The 17,431-nt window shown below is 38.3% G+C and overlaps 1 protein-coding gene across 3 annotated transcripts; it reads left to right on the top strand.

The window, feature by feature from the left end:
• The first annotated feature begins 49 nt into the window (after positions 1-49).
• On the top strand, positions 50-16,476 carry LINS1 (lines homolog 1). 3 transcript variants are annotated; one of them, XM_026709372.2, is made up of 7 exons: positions 50-179; positions 2,673-3,189; positions 3,278-3,367; positions 10,331-10,472; positions 10,708-11,304; positions 12,681-12,858; positions 14,390-16,476. In XM_026709372.2, exons 2-7 carry the CDS (start codon positions 2,803-2,805, stop codon positions 15,276-15,278), a joined length of 2,283 nt encoding a protein of 760 aa, XP_026565157.2. In that variant the 5' UTR covers positions 50-179; positions 2,673-2,802; the 3' UTR covers positions 15,279-16,476. The 3 variants fall into 3 exon arrangements, with proteins under 3 accessions (XP_026565157.2, XP_087797445.1, XP_026565155.2); XM_087941319.1 differs by lacking the exon at positions 50-179 and adding an exon at positions 273-491; XM_026709370.2 differs by lacking the exon at positions 50-179 and having other exon boundaries at positions 530-3,189.
• Positions 16,477-17,431: the final 955 nt, after the last annotated feature.

The raw sequence follows: 17,431 nt of genomic DNA, 5'->3' as shown, positions 1-17,431 counted from the left end.
CTCCTCCTCCTCTACTTGTTCTTGGCGTCTCTTTCTCCTCGTCTCTCCCGAAAGGATACAAGTCCTCCGCCCGCCCCACTTCCCTCACTAGAAACACTTCCGGCCCCGTCTCGGCAACTTTTGCTTCTCTTTGGGCTTCTCCGGGGAAAGAGAAAGGAACCTTGACCATAGAGTCGCGGGTGGGCAAGAACGACGCCGATCCACTTCCTTCCCCCTCCCCACACGCCGCTGCCCGAGAACACGGTTTTCCTGCCTTCTGCCGGAAGTTGTAAAGCTTTAACTCTATGGTCCCACCGGAAGTCGCGGTAGCCCGGCTGGGAGACCCTGGATGATAACGGGCTGTCGGGGTGGGGCGGGGGGGGGGGCGGACGGTTTGTAGCCGCGATGGAGGCGCGGAGGAGGAGAAGGGCTTGAGCCTCCTCAGGGGAACGTTGCCTCTGGTCGGAAGGCCGAGAAGATTGGGAGTCTGGGGTGTTGCATAGGATTGGGGTGTGTGTACGGGGAGGGGGTCCTTGCTCCAATATAAGAATCGGTATTGAGGGCGGGACATCATCATCATCATCATTATTATTACTATTACTATTATTATTATTTATTACTATTACTACTATGCTACTGTGTTTCTCATATAATAAGGCCCGGTCTTATTTTTTTTTGAGCCCTGAAAAAATGGCTAGGCCGTTTTTTGGGGGGGTGACTTAATTTCCCCCCGCCCTTGCATCTTTGGGTGGGCGGGCAGCAATGGCTTGGATGTTGACCTTGGCGTTGGTGGGGCACTTCGTATTGGGGTCAATGCAGGCAGCACCATATCTGGGTGTGCAACAAAAGTACTTCCTAACGGCAAGCCCCCCCCCCCCATTCCCCCCCATTTCGCATGTTTTAATATAGGCCTTAATTTGGGGGGAGTGGCTTAATTTCATTTCAGGCCTATAAAACATGCTGGGACTTCCTATTGGGGAGGCCATATTGTTGGAGAAACAGGGTACTTATTACTACTAGTTATTCTTATTAATTATAATTATTGCAAACCATATTTTTTGCAAAGCAGAGAAGAATGGAAAGGAAAGATTTCCCCGGAGAGAAGAGCTGTTTATATCTCTGTTAACTATGCCTGACATTTACGTATGATACACAGGTCATCCTTAACTTACAACAATTCATTTAGTGACCGTTCAAAGTTCCAGTGGCACTGAAAAAAAAGTGACTTAGGACTGTTTTCCACACTTACAACCATTGCAGCATGGTCACATGATCTAAATTTAGTTGCTTGGCAACCGATTCATATTTATGATGGTTGCAGGGTCATGTGATTCCCCCTTTGCAAACAGAAAGCCCGTGAGGAAGCCAGATTCACTTAACAACTGGGTTCCTAGCTTATTGACTGCTGTGATTCACTTAACAATGGTGGCCAGAAAGGTTGTATAATGGGGCAAAACTCACTTAACAAACATCTCGCTTAACAACAGAAATGTTGGGCTCAATTGTTGTAAGTTGACTGTACACAGGTACTGTAACATTGACTGTACTCAATGTTCTATGGAGCTTCTTAGACATCCGGGTCATGGTTGTTCCATGGCTGCTTTTTTCTCAAGAGGCAACTGGACTTTATCTGTTTTTCTTTTTGAAGATGTTTTGCTTCTCATCCTGGAAGCTTCTTTTTAGTACCCGAGGCAGGACTAAAACTCACAGGCTCCCAATGCATGGGCCTTGTGCCTTAACCGCTGCACCAAGCTGCCATCTGCTGGAACCAAGAGAAAAAAATCCTAAAGTGCAACTCCTGCTAATTACATTGATGCACCTTGCATTGGAAATTTACCTAGCAACAATACAGGAGTGGTTTATAATTGCCGCCTTTTAGAATGCTTAACTTCCAAGGCTAAGTTAAGTTACTGGGAGCTGCTCTAAATGTAGTAAATTGTTTCCTCTAGACTAATTCCTATATGCAACATGAGTATTTCATTTTATTTGGGAAGTGTATATTGCTGCCTATTTGCACATGGCAACTCAAGGCAGTTTACAGGAATATAAAAACCTCATATAAAAAACAATAAAAGATTTCAGAAATAGAGAAGTACAAAAAACAGTTGAAGAGAGAGAGGAATAGTTTTCAAATAGAAGATTTTTAAGGGGTAAGGGTAGTTGTTTGGGAGATCCTGAGCAGAATTAGGATGACCACATGTGACAGAAAAAAATCTCAAAGTACTTTAGAGAATTCAGATACTTGCTTTTAGTATAAATAGCTTAGCCTATGGCATCTACAAAAGTCTTGCAATCACTGATAGTATAATTAGTGATTAAATGTTAGTGCTTAAATTATTAGACTGCAATTAGGTAAAGCCAGATTCTGGCCTAGAGTCAGCCAAGAAAGTTCTTTTAGTAATTTGGAGTAGTACAAATATATAAGGTTTCAAAAGAAAATAGAGAAATAAAAAAAAGGCTAAATGAGAGAAGAATTGCCTCTCTCAGGCTACTTCAAGAGGGTTGCTGCTGTGAGAATGAAAAAAGACAGGCCTCCACAGAAACTGCCTTGACTGAGGAAATAGTGGAATCTAAATCTAATAAAATAATAATTAGTAGCCGTGTTTGAATAGTACCTGGTGCTGAAAACTTGAATTGTTCTGACTTTTCACTAAGAATCACTACCAATCTCACATTCTTGTCATTTTTTTTAGGTTCAATGGAACTGGAATCTTTGCCAAGTTACATCTTATATGAGAGTCAGTTCCTGGAGTGGGGGAAACAATTCAACTCCTGCTGATTTGAATATATAAAGAAGCCCTGGATATATAAAAATTGCTGATAATGGAGACTTACTTTCACTTCCTTCAAAAAATGTATAATGATATAATTGCTGGTGCTTTGTTCGCCCAAGATAGTTACAGTTGTGCAGCTCTTCTAAACCCATCGGCTTTTTCATCAGCAAAAAATTGTGAATTATGTGCCTGTCATTTTTTTTCTAAGTTGGATGCTGAGATTCCTTCCGGTCTAGACCCAATAAACAAAGGACATGATATTTCTAAAAACCTTAGCCATCTGAAGTGCCATGCACGGGAAATTATTCTGCTTCAGTTAACTTTGATCGAGATGGTGCTTGCCAAACTGCAGCTGCAAGGGGTGGCTACTGAAATAAAACCCAAATACATTGAGATCCTGAGAATCCTGGAAGAATCGAATATTGTCGCTGAATTGGTCAGTTTCCCAAAGGTTGTGTTTTTCTTAAATGCCTTTGTTAAGATGTCTTGTAGGTACAACTTCCTTCTGTTTCCCTTTCTCCTAGATTCATCTGCTACGTAGTTCAGATAAACAGCTCTCTCACATGGCTTCTAAAAATTTGGCTTCCCTTGTGCATTTCCAGCTAACAGAAGAGGTAAGTCAGAAACTGAGCTTTGTAGTTACGGTTTAGCCAAATGTATCTGCTTTGTGGTTTTGTTTTTACTTCAAATACACATGTAATAATAGCTTATGTTGGAAGAAATATCCTTCTGGGTTCAGTTCCAAGTGGAGAAAAAGACACTGGAAACATGGGGGCTGTTTGGAAAGATGGCTTAATGGTGGACAGGATCATATACCTTGGAGTTCTAGGGTGAAGAAAAGGGAAGGAGAGTCCCTGGGTTTTATACCCTCTCTGGCTTTTGAACTTCCTGGGGCACAGGAAGAGTAACCTGATTGGTTGCTATCAGAGGTCATAGCTAGCTTTGTAGGTTGTCTGTGTGCTAAGTTTGGTTGAAATTTGGTGGGTGGTGCAATGAAGGACAATTCAATGGCTCTGCCTGAAGGAGGTAGATCTTTGTTATGTAGAATAGACCACCCTAGGCCTTAATGGCCCATTAATAAATGTAGGGGAGCTGAGTTTCTGCTTTTCTTTTTAGGGAAAATATTCTGATTTTTTAGTATATCCTAAAATATTTCATTTTTCTAGGAGAGGGGTAGGTTTTAACTTCCAACAGTAACTGTTCAGGATTTTGTACAATGAGCAACGTAGTACAGAACTTAAGCTAACGTAATCTTTAATGTTATAAATCCCTATCCAGCAAAAATACTAGTTACATCTCGTGCACTCTCAATGCAGCCTGTTTTGTTCTCCTAGTAAAAGAAGAGCTAAACTTATACCTGGTGGTGCCATCTGTTACCCCCTTCTAATTAGGTTGCTTTTACTCATTGGGCTGGCCGGACAGATATCTCTGCCTCCCTCATTGGGCCATGTACTTTTCTCCCAAATGTTGCACTTAGGAAAGATCGCCAGATTTTTTAAAAAAATGTAAAATGTAAACACTATAAATAAATGACAAAGCATATTCTTTAAAAAGACATTCATCATATTTAATACTTCCACTGAACTATATGTTTTGTGGCTATATATTATAAATGTTTTTAATGATGCATCTAATTCATTACTTTTTTAATGGAGTTAATGGAGCTAGCTTATCTTAAAAATGAATAGATTATTTCCAGGTTTTTCTCTATCTGATATGATATTTCAAGAGAATTTTACCGTATCTTCTTGTTTTTGTGGGAGAATAAAACATGTTTTTCTCCAAAAACAACCAGGAACAGCTCTGTCAAAGCAGGAAAGTGGGGGAAGTTTTTTCCAGTGTATTTAAATTGCAATTATTTGATTATAGTTCAGTTCCTTTTAAATTCCTGATTGCTTTTTCCTAATTGTGCAATTTTTTAATGCCATGTTTGTGTTTGATTGTTTACAAGCATGAGCTATATAGAACTAGAGCCCCTGTTTTAGAACCCCTGGAATGAAGCAGTTAAAAATGTTGATAGATAAAATAAAAAGAAGTGCAAGTATATTTCATTAGTAATGTTTTTGCCATTAGTAGCTCATCTCAATTCTGTAGCCTCATAAATGACTGGTTTTTTTCCCACTATCTCACAGGATACATTACTAGTCCACGCGTATATTTTTTAGTTATTTGTGGCATATAGTTGGTTTAAAAGATGGGGAGTGGAGATACGATTGAATGTTCCTTACATATATCATTAAAATATGAAAATAAATAAATAAATAAATAAATAGGAAGATGGTTGCTAGGCTGGCCTTTTTTTTTTTAGACTTGCTGCTTTTCATGCCAAGAAAATAGTTGGTGCTGACCATATTGTTAAGTATAGACACTCTGTATACATTCTGCATTTTGAGGCAGATTTTTTTCCATGTGCAACTGCACCTCATTAGTTTCCTCCTGCTAACTGGTGTCATAATGCAGTACTAAAATAATCAGATAGAGGGCTTAATAGGACCAGAGAAATTACATTTTGGATATTCTGCTGTTCAAATTGCATGCAGATTTTCCCGCAGATCTAGTATATGTATTAGAACTACTGCTCGCAATAACTTGTCATCTGTTTTCCAAAACTGAGGGGGTTTTTTTTAGCATGAATTTGACTGAACTCAAGTAATGGTAGTGCCTGTTGGAAGTTAAAACCCACCCCTCTCCTAGGAAAATGAATTATTTTAGGATATACTAAAAAGACAGAATATTTCCCCTAAAAAGGAAAGTAGAAACTCAGAGAGACTGAAACTCAGTCCCCTGCCTTTGCTAATGGACCATTACTCTGGCCTGGGCCAGTCTATTTTACATAACAAAAATGTACTCCAGGTAGAGCCATAATAGGAATTGCCCAAAGCCTTTTCATTACATCATCATCCAGCAAAGCTCAACCAAGCCTGGGACTCAGGACAGCCTACGGAGTTGCCCCTGCATGGCCCCATGGAAGTCTGACAACCAATCAGAAAACAAGCTCAAATTCAAATGCCAACAGAGGGCATAAAACCCAGGGTTTCTCAGTATCTTGCCCCCCCCTTTTTTTTCTTCTTTTCCTTCACCCAACATCTTGAAATATGTGACCACCCTTTTCACTTTGGAGCTCCAAGCCATGTGGTCCTGTCCACCATTAAACTATCTTTCCAAGCAGCCACCATATTTCCAGTGTCTTTCTTCCCCACTTGGAACTGAACCCAGAAGGATATTCTTCCAACACTCCCGACCCAAATCCATAACTTTTCCACCCCACTGTACTTTTTCTTAGGACAGAACCATTCCCCTTTCATTCCGCCGTCAAAAAATTGCCACGAAGGTATTTTACAACAGTATGAAAATGTGGGAAGTTTTAAAATTCGAATAAATAATCAGTTCAATTGATTGAGGAGAATCAAAGGAGGGGTTAGAGTGAGCTTTAAAGTTAACCTTTATAGAAGAGATTGAAAAATAGGTAGGTGGAAAAATTCTTTGACATTAAACTTTAAAGCCTGGACTACGGAATATGAAAGTATGGAATTTAACCAAAGGTCTCTATAAAGTGAGACCATTTGTGTTCTCAGATTCTTGAATGTTCTTCAACGATGCCTCAGCATGAGCAGGAATTGGCAGCCCAGCATTTTGACTGCAGTGCTTAGAAAATATTACTTAACATTTCTTCTAAGCTTGCTTAACAGCATAAAGGGAAAAACATGCACTTGTGTTCTGTGCAACTGTCATTAAATATAGGTAGTCCTTGACTTACCACCATTCATTTAATGGTATAACGCCACTGAAAAAAGAGGACATGACTATTTTTACTTTACTTTATTTCATTGTCATTGCACCCCGTACAACAAAATCAAACACCATCTTCAGTGCACATCATGACCATGAAAATAAACACAAACACACATCCTTCACCCTCCACACATTGAACCAAAAACCCCGACATCACCCCAACACTGCATTATACAGCAGAATTCAAAAGAGGTACTGCCCTGGGGTAGAAGCTGTTTTTCAGCCTATTTGTCCTTGTTTTTATTATTCTGTATCGTCTGCCAGATGGTAATAGTTCAAAAAAAGGGTGCCCAGGATGAGATGGATCTTTGAGAATGTTTTGAACTTTCTTAAGGCAGCAGGAGGTCTAAAGCTCTTTCAAAGAGTGGAGCGGGCAACCCATGATCTTCTAGGCAATGATATTAACCCTCTGGAGTGCTTTCCTATCTGTCCCTGTGAAATTGGCAAACCCTACAGAGGTGCAGTATGTTTTTTTTAAACAAATTTTATTGATTTTCAAACAAAAAACAAAAAAAACATAAAACATAAAAAAATAAAACATCTTTTTTGAAAGCAGCTTGATCCTGGGTTACATCTCTTCGTACAGACACAAATTCAAATTCATGCTCATTTTATATACCATTCCATATCTTATTGCCATTCTACATTTTCTATATAGCTTCTCCCCTCTTTTAACTTTCTTAGTTTTATTTTATTTCATCTCATCTCAGTTCAGATCATTATACTTATATTCTTTGTCTGTCCTATTTCCAGCTGTCTATTCTCTTTTCTCATTAAACAAAATTCCTCCTGTAATCACTGATTGGAGTATGGCGCCTTTATCTCTTTCCCCTAAATTTATAACACTTAGTATAATACATAACTTTCATTTGGTTTCTGCTTAGTACATTCTAAAGTTACACACTATATTTTAAAAAGAGAAAAAATTATAAATATATAATATAATTAAAACAACAATCCATACCAATTCAAATCTATCATTAATATTAATTTAAATCTTAAACATTTTACACATTACTTTTCAAATAAGTATCATACTTCTATGGGAACACTTATAAACTTTCCATAATTATTTCCCCCCAACTTCACTTGTATTTTAAAACATTGTGTCATTAAAATGTTCCCATTCCTTCCTAATTCAATTCTCTCATTTATTTCATTTCCTTTCTTTTGTTCACAAAAGTTTCACTGAATTACACTGAATATTTTATCCCACTTTTTAATCACATATTGTTTCCAATTTTCTAACATTATGTCTAATACAAATATAACAATACAATTTTATGTACCTTTGTAGAATCACTTTTTCAGTTAAATTTTTACCCATTATCTCTAAATGTCCTGTTTCTTTACATCTTGCTCCACACCTTTGAAGTTTCTCTTCCCTTCCTTCCTCCCTTGTTCTTCTCTCTGCCCTTTTTACTACCTTGTCTCTCCACCTCCATTTCTCTCTTCTGTATTCCCCCTTTCTGTTGTTTTCTAACATTATATCCACTTTTCACCTTATTTTTCCCTTGTTTGGTTGTTTTTTTCAGATCTTAAAGTCTCCATTTTCTTTCCCTCCTTTCCCCTTTCTTCCCTAAGTTACTTGTTTGTTAAAGATGGCTTCTTCTTTGTCCCAATCATCTTGTTGCACAGTTCTTTCTTGTAGTTTCTCGTCGGTACAGATCGCCATTTCTAAGAATTGAAAAAGAGAGCAAAGAGAGCCCTTCCCTTCTTGTTCCTCTTCTTTGGATTTTTTAAATTCCATTTTCAGTTCATCCACAAGTGATGCCATTGTAAAAAAAAATTTTTTTTCAAACAACCACCCAAGTGTTTTTAGTCATTCAAATATAATTTCCAAAAGTCCCAAAGTCACCAAGCAATCCAGATACACACAAGCTATTTCTTTTGACACTTTCTTCTTTTTTCACTTTCTCTTCCTGGGGTTACTGTTTAGTTAAAAAATTCCAGTTAAAAGGAATCTTTTAGAAGTCTTGTTGGGATTTAAACAGATTCTTTTAAATTCTAGGCAGTCTCCTTCCGAATCCTGCTCTTATTCTTTTCCTCTCCCTTCCCACTTACAGCAAGAAAAAAAAGTTTTTTTTTTAATGTTCAGAAATCCTTATTATCCCCTTGACATTTAATTATCCAGTTTAATTACCTATTGATGCCAAAGCGGGTTTTTCCGATTTCTCATTCATTTCTGTTGGCTCTCAACGTTAGGAAGGAGAGTGAAAAAAAAACTTTCGCTTTTCACTTTCATTCACTGCTTCCGAATCTTCCTTGGGAGCGATAATCTTTTTTAAAAATTTAAATTCCAGGATACCTTAGTTGTTGCTTCTTATCCCGGTCAGCCAAAACTTTCACTTCTTAACTTCCTCCTGCACTTTCTTTTCCGGCTGAGTGCTTCTTTGAGGCGGCCATTTCTGACCGCCGCTCTTACCGCCTTCGGAAAAGGGAGTTTAGCCAAATGAGGAGGAGAGGTGCGGCTCCCCTCGACCCTGCCAGGTCTCCCCTGTCTTCACCACCTCTATGGGGTGGCTTAGCCCCAAAGCCGGCTGGCTCGGGGCACTCCAGCGGCGAGCTCAGGCAGAAACCGCGCACGATCGTGGATTCCTGCCTGCCGCCGAAGCGCTGCAAACCGGAACTCTCAGAGGTGCAGTATGTTAAAATGCTCTCTATGGTGCAGCGGTAGAAGGTCACCAGCAGTTTTTTTTCCCACACTTACAACCGTTGAAGCATCCCCATGGTCCCGTGATCAAAATTCAGATGCTTGGCAACTGACTCATAGTTATGATGGTTGCTGTGTCCCAGGCGTCATGTTGATTCCCTTTTGTGACTTTCTGAAAAACAAAGTCAATGGGGAAGCCAGATTCACTTAACAACCGTGGAACTAACTTTATTGAGGAGATTCACTTAACACCTGTAGCAGGAAAGGTCATCAAAAGGGGGCAAAAATTCATTGAACAACTTGCCTTGCTTAGCAACAAAAATGTTGAGCTCCATTGTGGTTGTAAGTCAGAAACTACCCTCATTGCTCATATTTCCATGTAAGCAGGTTGGAGGGGATGCTAGTTTCCAGTTTTTCAGATGGATGGAAAGAAAGATAGAGATTTCACCCATCCTGCTAACAATGCTATTTTAACTAAATCACCTTTGGCGGGATTTGCACAGTGTACTAGATGGTAAGCTGTAATTACAAAAGCTGCTTACCATACGAAGCCAAAGGTCAACCTTATAGGTTAATGAGACATGTGAACCTAACTGTGTGCTGTCAGTTTCTAGTAAAACCATCCTACACCATTTAGCATAGGGGTCTCCAACCTCAACCAAAGCTGGCTGAGGAATTCTGGGAGTTGAAGTCCACAAGTCTTAAAGTGGCCACGGTTGGAGAGCCCTGATTTAGCGTACTGTTTGACTCAGCCTTCCATCCTTCCAAGGTCAGTCAAATGAGGAGCCAGATTGTTGGGGGCAAGATGCTGACTCTGTAAACCACTTAGAGAGGGCTGTAACCAGGGGTGGGATTCTACCGGTTCAGACCAGTTCTATAGAACTGGTTGTTACGATTCTGCACAGTTCGGAGAACCGGCAAATCACACCACTGGCCTGAGAGGAGAGTTGAACCTTCCTTAGGACTGAAGCTTCTATTTTTGAACCTTTTGAAATAGTTGCCTTTTTCATGCTTCTCCCTGGTTTTGATATTTGGAGAAGGGTTAAAGGTTATCCTTCAGACAGATATCCAAGAAGTCATCATTTGTTCAGTGTAACCCAGGGTAACGTGCATTCTCTCTCTTTTTCCCCAGAATTCATTAAATAGTGCCTGGCTTACTTTTTGTTTAGAGACTTTATCAGGATTTCCCAGTAATACTTCAATAGCAGAATGCCTCTGGACTTTGGCCAAAATAATAAAAGAAATTTTGAATGATGACAACCCTTGCAAAGAAGGTACTGTTTCAATTGGCTTTACGTTGCAAATAGCTAATAGAGAATCAGTGTGCAGTTACTCTTCGTGAAACTATTGATATGTTCATATTGTTATGGATATATTGCTTGCCTTGTAAATTTTCATGGAAGAAATAGGTTTTTAATGAGAAAAAGTTCTAATTTTGACTAATAATTTAGTTAAGGCCTCTCTATCATATTTAAGCCCTGGTTGATGCTGGTGTTGTTGTTGTTATAGGTAACCTGAAGAACCTTCTTACTCCACTTAACAATGTGCTGGAAAACTTCTACAGTTCCATCCTTTCTTGTTATTCATCTGCTCACAATGTTCCACTATCTGCAAAACCAACAAATAACTTGAATAGCTTTCTAGATCTCTTTGAGCTGCTTGTAGCTTCCAGGATTCAGGTGCCACTCAACCTCGGATGCCAAAGGGTATTGTTTTTGAACTGTTGCAATATCGGCTGCCTTGCCTCATCTCCAGTTCGTGGTTTCATCAAGAAAAAATTGATCGCGTTGCTTAAAAACTGCATACTTCACAAAGCCGGTGAAGACCTGATCAAGACAAAGGCGCTTCCTTCCTCTTCCCAGGACCCTCATTTGGACAATGATCGATTAGCATTGGCTGATACCGTGCTACGTTTTGTGAATTCTGATTGGCTGGGCAGGTTGTGTGTTAGTGGAAACACCCGCCATTTTGATGGTAGCACAATTGAACCTCAAGAACCTGCGAAGAGTAACTTTGATGTAGTGATCTTCAGATCCTTAAGCTTGCTTCTGCTTAAAGCGTTAGAGACGAAGATCCAGGATTCTGCCTGCAAAAGTGAATCACAAGGTAATTTTGCTTTCACAGCAAAATACTTTGTGATCATTTTGTGAAAACAATGGGGTTGCCACTGTATTTTTGAATTTTTTTTCTTTCTTTCTGAAATGATAGCTGTTTAAGGGAATAGAAGTTAAGACTTCATTGGATGCAAGGGAAAAATAATTTGTTAGGTGAAGTCTTCATATCCACCAATTTATCTCTCCTTTATTTGTTGAACTACTTCTCCTTCCAGTATGCTGAAGGGGATTTACTACCTACTTATAAGTTATACATTCTTCGAGAAATAATTTTCCCAGTCAGATCTGTGGATTTATCATAGTAATTCAAAAGCTATCCGGAAACTTTTGTTCCATAACTTAACCTGCAAGCTTTAGCTACCAGATTATGGATTAATGAAAGCTTTAAAGTTGATTGCCTTTCACTGCATAGAGAATCTAAACAACGTCAGAAAACCAAGTAATAAAATAAGAAAATATTTAAAGATGGTGTTTTCTTTTAACAGCATATAATAGACTTAGAGGATCATATCGTAAAGGTGTACAGAAAGAACTGTGACTGCAGAATGGGTGTGCAAATTTTGGTTTTGCAGACACTGGAGAAATAAATTACTTTTAAGAGAAGATGCCAGTGGTTTATTCATTTGGCATTTTAGTAAAACGTTGCTTCAGAATATTCCCATCGTGGCATTGAGGTGTCTATAGCAAAGTTACATTGTACAAGATGTGGGAGGATTGTGTTTAACTTGAGCAGGTGTTGTAATCCAAAGGCTCTCCAGAGAATGAAGATGTTCAGTGTGGTGTGTCATTTGAAATTTAGTTTGATTGTGTCTCTAACTTCATTAAGAAGTTCCACTCCCAGAAGTCTCAATATACAGTCCATAAAAAATTATTGGGCTCAGCTAAAGTGAAGAGGTTTTAATAGAGTGGATAATTATATGTACACAGGAACAGTTTTCTGGATTATGGAAGCTGTAGGCGTGAATATTTTTAATCTGTTGCATGAGCAGAAAGTTTTTGCCACGTTGAATTTGAAAGTGGATCCTTTTTCCCGCAAGCCCAAACATAGCATCCATTTAAGTCCTTAAGTCAGTACCCATAGCGTTTGCTGGTATTTAAAAAAGGGATTTGAAGGTTTTAGATTTAAAAGATGTTGACAAGTAAGATATTGTCACTCTTGGTTACCTATAGGTTTTGGAAATGACTTCCCTACGAAATGGAATTTTTACTATTGTTTTTCCTTTTCATTCCCTTTAAAACGATTCATTAGAACAGGTAGCGCTAAAAAAATTGTTGCTCCTCAAATGTTGTAAATTTTTGTCAAAAGCAAATATATTTGTATATGATTTTGGCCTGCCATTGATTTTTTTTCCTTCTTCTTCATTTTAGCTCATTTGGAGAGAGTTATGGATCTACTCATAACAGTCTTAAAAAGCCACCTGAAACCTTCTGCCAGTATCTGCTTATTTGAACACCCTTGCATGTGGATTTCACTGTTTATAGAACAAGATGATGAGATGGTAGAAGCTGTAAAATCATTACTGGCAATTTATTTAAACTTGGAAAGGTTAGTGTCCTTTTTCCCAGAAGCCATCAACTAGTATTTGCTAAAAAATTATCAATTGTCATAAATATCTTGAAAGTGAACACACAGTTCAGGCAACAGTGTTCAAATTGAAACACTCATTCATTCCGTTTCATTTTGCTTCCAGCGTATCACTCCTTCTAAGACAAAATTGTTCCCAATTCCTTCAGTTCCTGGGACAAATCTGGCAAGCTTACTTCTCCCTCTCAAATATGATTGTGTATGAATAATGTTCACATTTAGAATCAGGCATTATCTAGAGTTTCTTTTCTTCCAAATACAAGAATTTGACAAGCATTACAAAGAAGCAGTACAGGATTCTTCCGTATCATAAATGTGATAAGCAAATATGCACCTTTTCTTTAAATAAGACTATAGAAACCTTGACAGGGAGTTCAGTAAAGTAATCTCCTGGTCCATTAATTACTCTCAATGAAACAAAGAGAATTGTATTCTGAAATTTTGACATAGTTCTTCAGCTTTCTCGTGAATTCAGTTCATTTCCCTTTCTGAAGGGAAGAGACAAGAGTGTTTAGGATGTAGGTTCCAAACGTGCTTTGAACCGAATACCAGTGTTTTTTTTTTTAATCAGAGATTTCCATTATTTATATAATATGTGATCTTTTCAGGGTTTTTCCAATGTAGAACTAAGGAGACATTTCCCCCCAGTGAGAACAATTAATTAGTGGAATGGCTTACCTCCGGAAGTTGTGAATGCTCCAAAATTGAAAGTTTTCAAAATGAGACTGGGTAGCCATTTGTCCAGAAAAATATAGGGTCTACTGATTGAGCAGAGAGTTGGACTAGAAGATCTCTGAGGTTCCTTCCAACCCTATTATTCTGTGTTCAAAGTATCTTGGAAGTCCTATAATCCATTGCCATTCTGTTTATGCCAGTTGTCTGAAACATCTTACTTGCCCCTAGTTACTTTATACTGGCTCATGTTTGGATTTCCTTATGCAGGATACAGAAGATCATTGCATACAGAGTGCTATTCAAAAGTTTTACCTGAAGAAAACCTGGATAAAGCATAGTTTGTCCCCCATAAACTAAGCTTTTTCTCCCTTTACTTTATTTCAGTTATACACTACAACATATTGTTCTCCAATGGTTTGTTATTTCACAAATGGAAGCAAATATTTGTTGTTTATTTAAGTATATTTAAACCATACTTTGTGTCCACATGAAGACTCACAGAATGATCAAGTTCTCCTAATTAGTAATTACTACTTACTGATGCCTTTCTTTTCCATTTCATAAGTTAATATCAAATTACAGTTGATGGAGGTGAAAACAAGCAAGCTCTCTTTCTTCACTTGTCCACTTTGTTCAATTTTATTCCTTTAATGTGCATTGAATTAGAGCACACAGTGGCGGAGAATGATTGAGCGCCATGATCATTATAATAGTCTGATTTACTTGGCCCAAAATAATAAATGTAAATTCAGCTCTATTGTTAAGAGTTCTTGATAAAACGATAATTTAATCTTCTATGTTCTTGCTTATTTTTTAGGTTCTGCCATGATGCTAATTTTACCCTCTGCCATTTAGATGATGGAACCCAGGACAATCGGACACACCAGAGTGGCTATAATCCCCACTGCATCTTCTTATGTCTGTTAGGAAGTGTTGCATTTGATGCCACGGTTCTTCTGGATTTCTTGATTTCATCAGAAACCTGCTTCTTGGAATACTTTGTACAATATTTAAAACTTCTTGTGGAAGATTGGCACCAATTCATCCAAGTTTCCAAATGCTTTAAGTTCACCGTTGGCAAAGATCTCAGAATTTGGGAAGAGAACTTGCCTTGCCAGCAGAAAGAGTCTGTCCCCAACTCTGATCTCAAAGGGCAGAGCACTGCATATGATACACAGGCTTGTACAGAGGCCCTTTTGCCTTCCTCCCTGAATTTGTCTACCCTCCATCACAGAGACAGTCAAGCCATGCAACCCAACAAGTCCGATTTTGCAACAGCATCTAGCGATGCACATTTATCGGGGGCTTTTCAGAAGCTGGTTGATTATGATAGCTCAGAAGATTCTGATGTGGAATGCATAAGAGAAGAATGTTTGACAGACACAAGACAAGAAGCTTTGAACCATCGAGCCTGTACAAATAAAGCAGTTCTTGATGAGAATGCAAATTCCTCCAAGCAAGAAGTGCTACCTTTCACTGAGCAAGATTTGAATATTTCATCAGACTCCTGCAGCAAACTATCCCCCATAGAATCCAAATTAGCAGATGAAACTTTCCAGAAAGCAACTGCGTGTTTCCAACAATTGCAAATGTCAGTTTCTAGGCTACATGCAAAAAGTCTCTTCCCATACAATCCAAATGCACTCTTGAAGCTCTTGAATCAAGTTCATATAATTAGTAAAGATCACCGAGCTGCTTCAGACTAATCAGATTGTAAAGAAATATAGTTCTCCCAGTTAAACCCATACATTCGTCAGCATTTGAAAGGAGGTTCCATAAACTTAATATGCACTGAAATATGTGGGCCCCGTTCTTTGGGATTGGGGTATATGTTGTTTATGAATTGTCTGCTTGGTTACAAAACACTGTAGCTTCAAATCCTTTGATATGTTTAACTCCAAAAGGAGGTTACAATCTTGTCTGTGCCATGTGTGAATTTTCCCGGAAAGTTTTTTTTTTAAGGCAGTAAATTCTGAATTTTATTTTTGGCACCTTGCTCTGTCTGAGATCATTTTGATATGAAGGATACATGTCCTCAGAAAGAATTAGTTGCTACTTTTAAAAAGAGGATAGGATAGCTCTGTGTTCCCATATTGAGGAAAGGAGAGTGTGGCATAATTAAATAATTTAAAGTTTTATGAATTGGGAAAGCACGGCTAAAGGGGAAAAGATTCAGTTTGTACAGTTTTTTCTTCAAAAATGGGTCATAAAAGCATGCAGCCTCTTATTAGCATATGCTCTAATATTATACTGCTTATGATATAAATCAAACAAGTTAAGAACAAGCGCTGGTGGTACAGTGGGTAGGATGCAGTTTTGCAAGCAAACTCTGCCCACTGCCAGGAGTTCGATCCTGACTGGCTTAAGGTTGACTCAGCCTTCCATCCTTCCGAGGTTGGTAAAAATGAGGACCCAGATTGAAGTGGCTTGTTTCAGTTCTAACAGCACTTTGTTCCACAAGGATGCTTTTGCTGTAGAGAAAGCCAAAGCGGGCATTCGCGTTACCAAATAGTTGTTGGACCTGTCCAAGGTGCCTTATTGACGCATAAATGAGGGCATGAGATGGGATGGATGTATGGGAGTCGATGGTGCTGGCAGCAGCATAAATGCATATGATTTCATATAATGTGAAAGCTTGAATGGTTTCAGTAAAGCTGTTTCATATTGAAGGTAATGTAAGATGTCTCCGCTTTATTTTATACTGCCATATTCTGGGCCAGCCAGTATTTCTTTCTTTGAATCCACATCATTCCTACTAAGTGCTTAGTTTCTTCCCGTACTGGACAAATCCTTTTACTTTAATGTTTTAAATGTGTTGATTCAAATGTGTTAATTCAACATTCAATTCATAATGTTGCCATTTGTTTTGTTGTCTTAAAACATACGTAGAATGGTTTCCTGGAATTGGGTATGTCTAGTTTAATGAAAAGGAAGGATTAGGAATGACATGATAGCAGTGCTCCAATATCTAAGGGTCTGCCACAAAAAAGATTTGAAAAGAAGGACCAGGGGTGACATGATAGAGGTGTTCCAATATCTATGGGGCTACCATAAGGAAGAGGGGGTCAACCTATTTTCCAAAGCACCCAAAGGCAGGACAACAAGCAACTGTTGGAAACTAATCAAGGAGAGAACCAGAACGAAGGAGAAATTTCCTGATAGTGATAACAATCAACCAGTGGAATGGCTTGCCTCCAGAAGTTGTGGATGATCCATCATTGGAGGCTTTCAAAAAGAGATTGGACAGCCATTTGTCTGAAATAGTATAGGATTTCTTGCCTGAGCAGGGGCTTGGACTAGAAGAACTTTGAGGTCCCTTCCAACTTTATCATTCTGTTATTCTGTCTTTACATTGCATGTTTTGTGATAAACTTCAGCATTGCAAATTTTATGCCATTAATTGAATTTGTTAAGAAAACTCCATTTTGAAGGCTATTGTGAGACATCTTGCATGATGGCTGTTTTTTTTTTTTTTTTAATGAAGGATCCAGTTGATTTTAATAAAATTGAAAATACTTTCTGGGGCTACTGTTTTAATTGTAATATCTAAACCCAAATAGGCATGAGTAGTATTATTGAAAACAATTCCTTATAATTCTATGATTTTGTGATTCATTCATTCCTTATCAAGATTCTTATAAGGATCTGGGCTTTCTAACACTACAAATAAAGACTATTTTTAATAGAAAACCTTATTAATTTAAGGCTAGATAATATGAGAATGATTTCAGCACCATCTCTCTTACGTGGTATTGCAAAACTGACTACATAGTTTTCAAGTTGTGAAATCAATCTGTCCTTTAATTCAATGTTCATGTGTTAAAGTATAAAGTCTTTCTGCCATCAAATCTGTTTCATT

Source organism: Pseudonaja textilis, chromosome 13 (genome assembly GCF_049901715.1).
Source record: "Pseudonaja textilis isolate UNSWEBS1 chromosome 13, rPseTex1.2, whole genome shotgun sequence".
NCBI lineage: Eukaryota > Metazoa > Chordata > Lepidosauria > Squamata > Elapidae > Pseudonaja > Pseudonaja textilis.
The sequence above is the reverse complement of the archived record's forward strand: the minus strand, read 5'-3'. Positions and strand labels throughout refer to the sequence as shown.

Coding starts and splice junctions, on each gene's coding strand:
- LINS1 (XM_026709372.2), top strand. CDS start 2,803: ATGGAGACTTACTTTCACTTCCTTCAAAAAATGTATAATGATATAATT. Junction 10,473..10,707: donor TGACAACCCTTGCAAAGAAG/GTACTGTTTCAA, acceptor TTGTTGTTATAG/GTAACCTGAAGAACCTTCTT. Junction 12,859..14,389: donor ATTTATTTAAACTTGGAAAG/GTTAGTGTCCTT, acceptor CTTATTTTTTAG/GTTCTGCCATGATGCTAATT.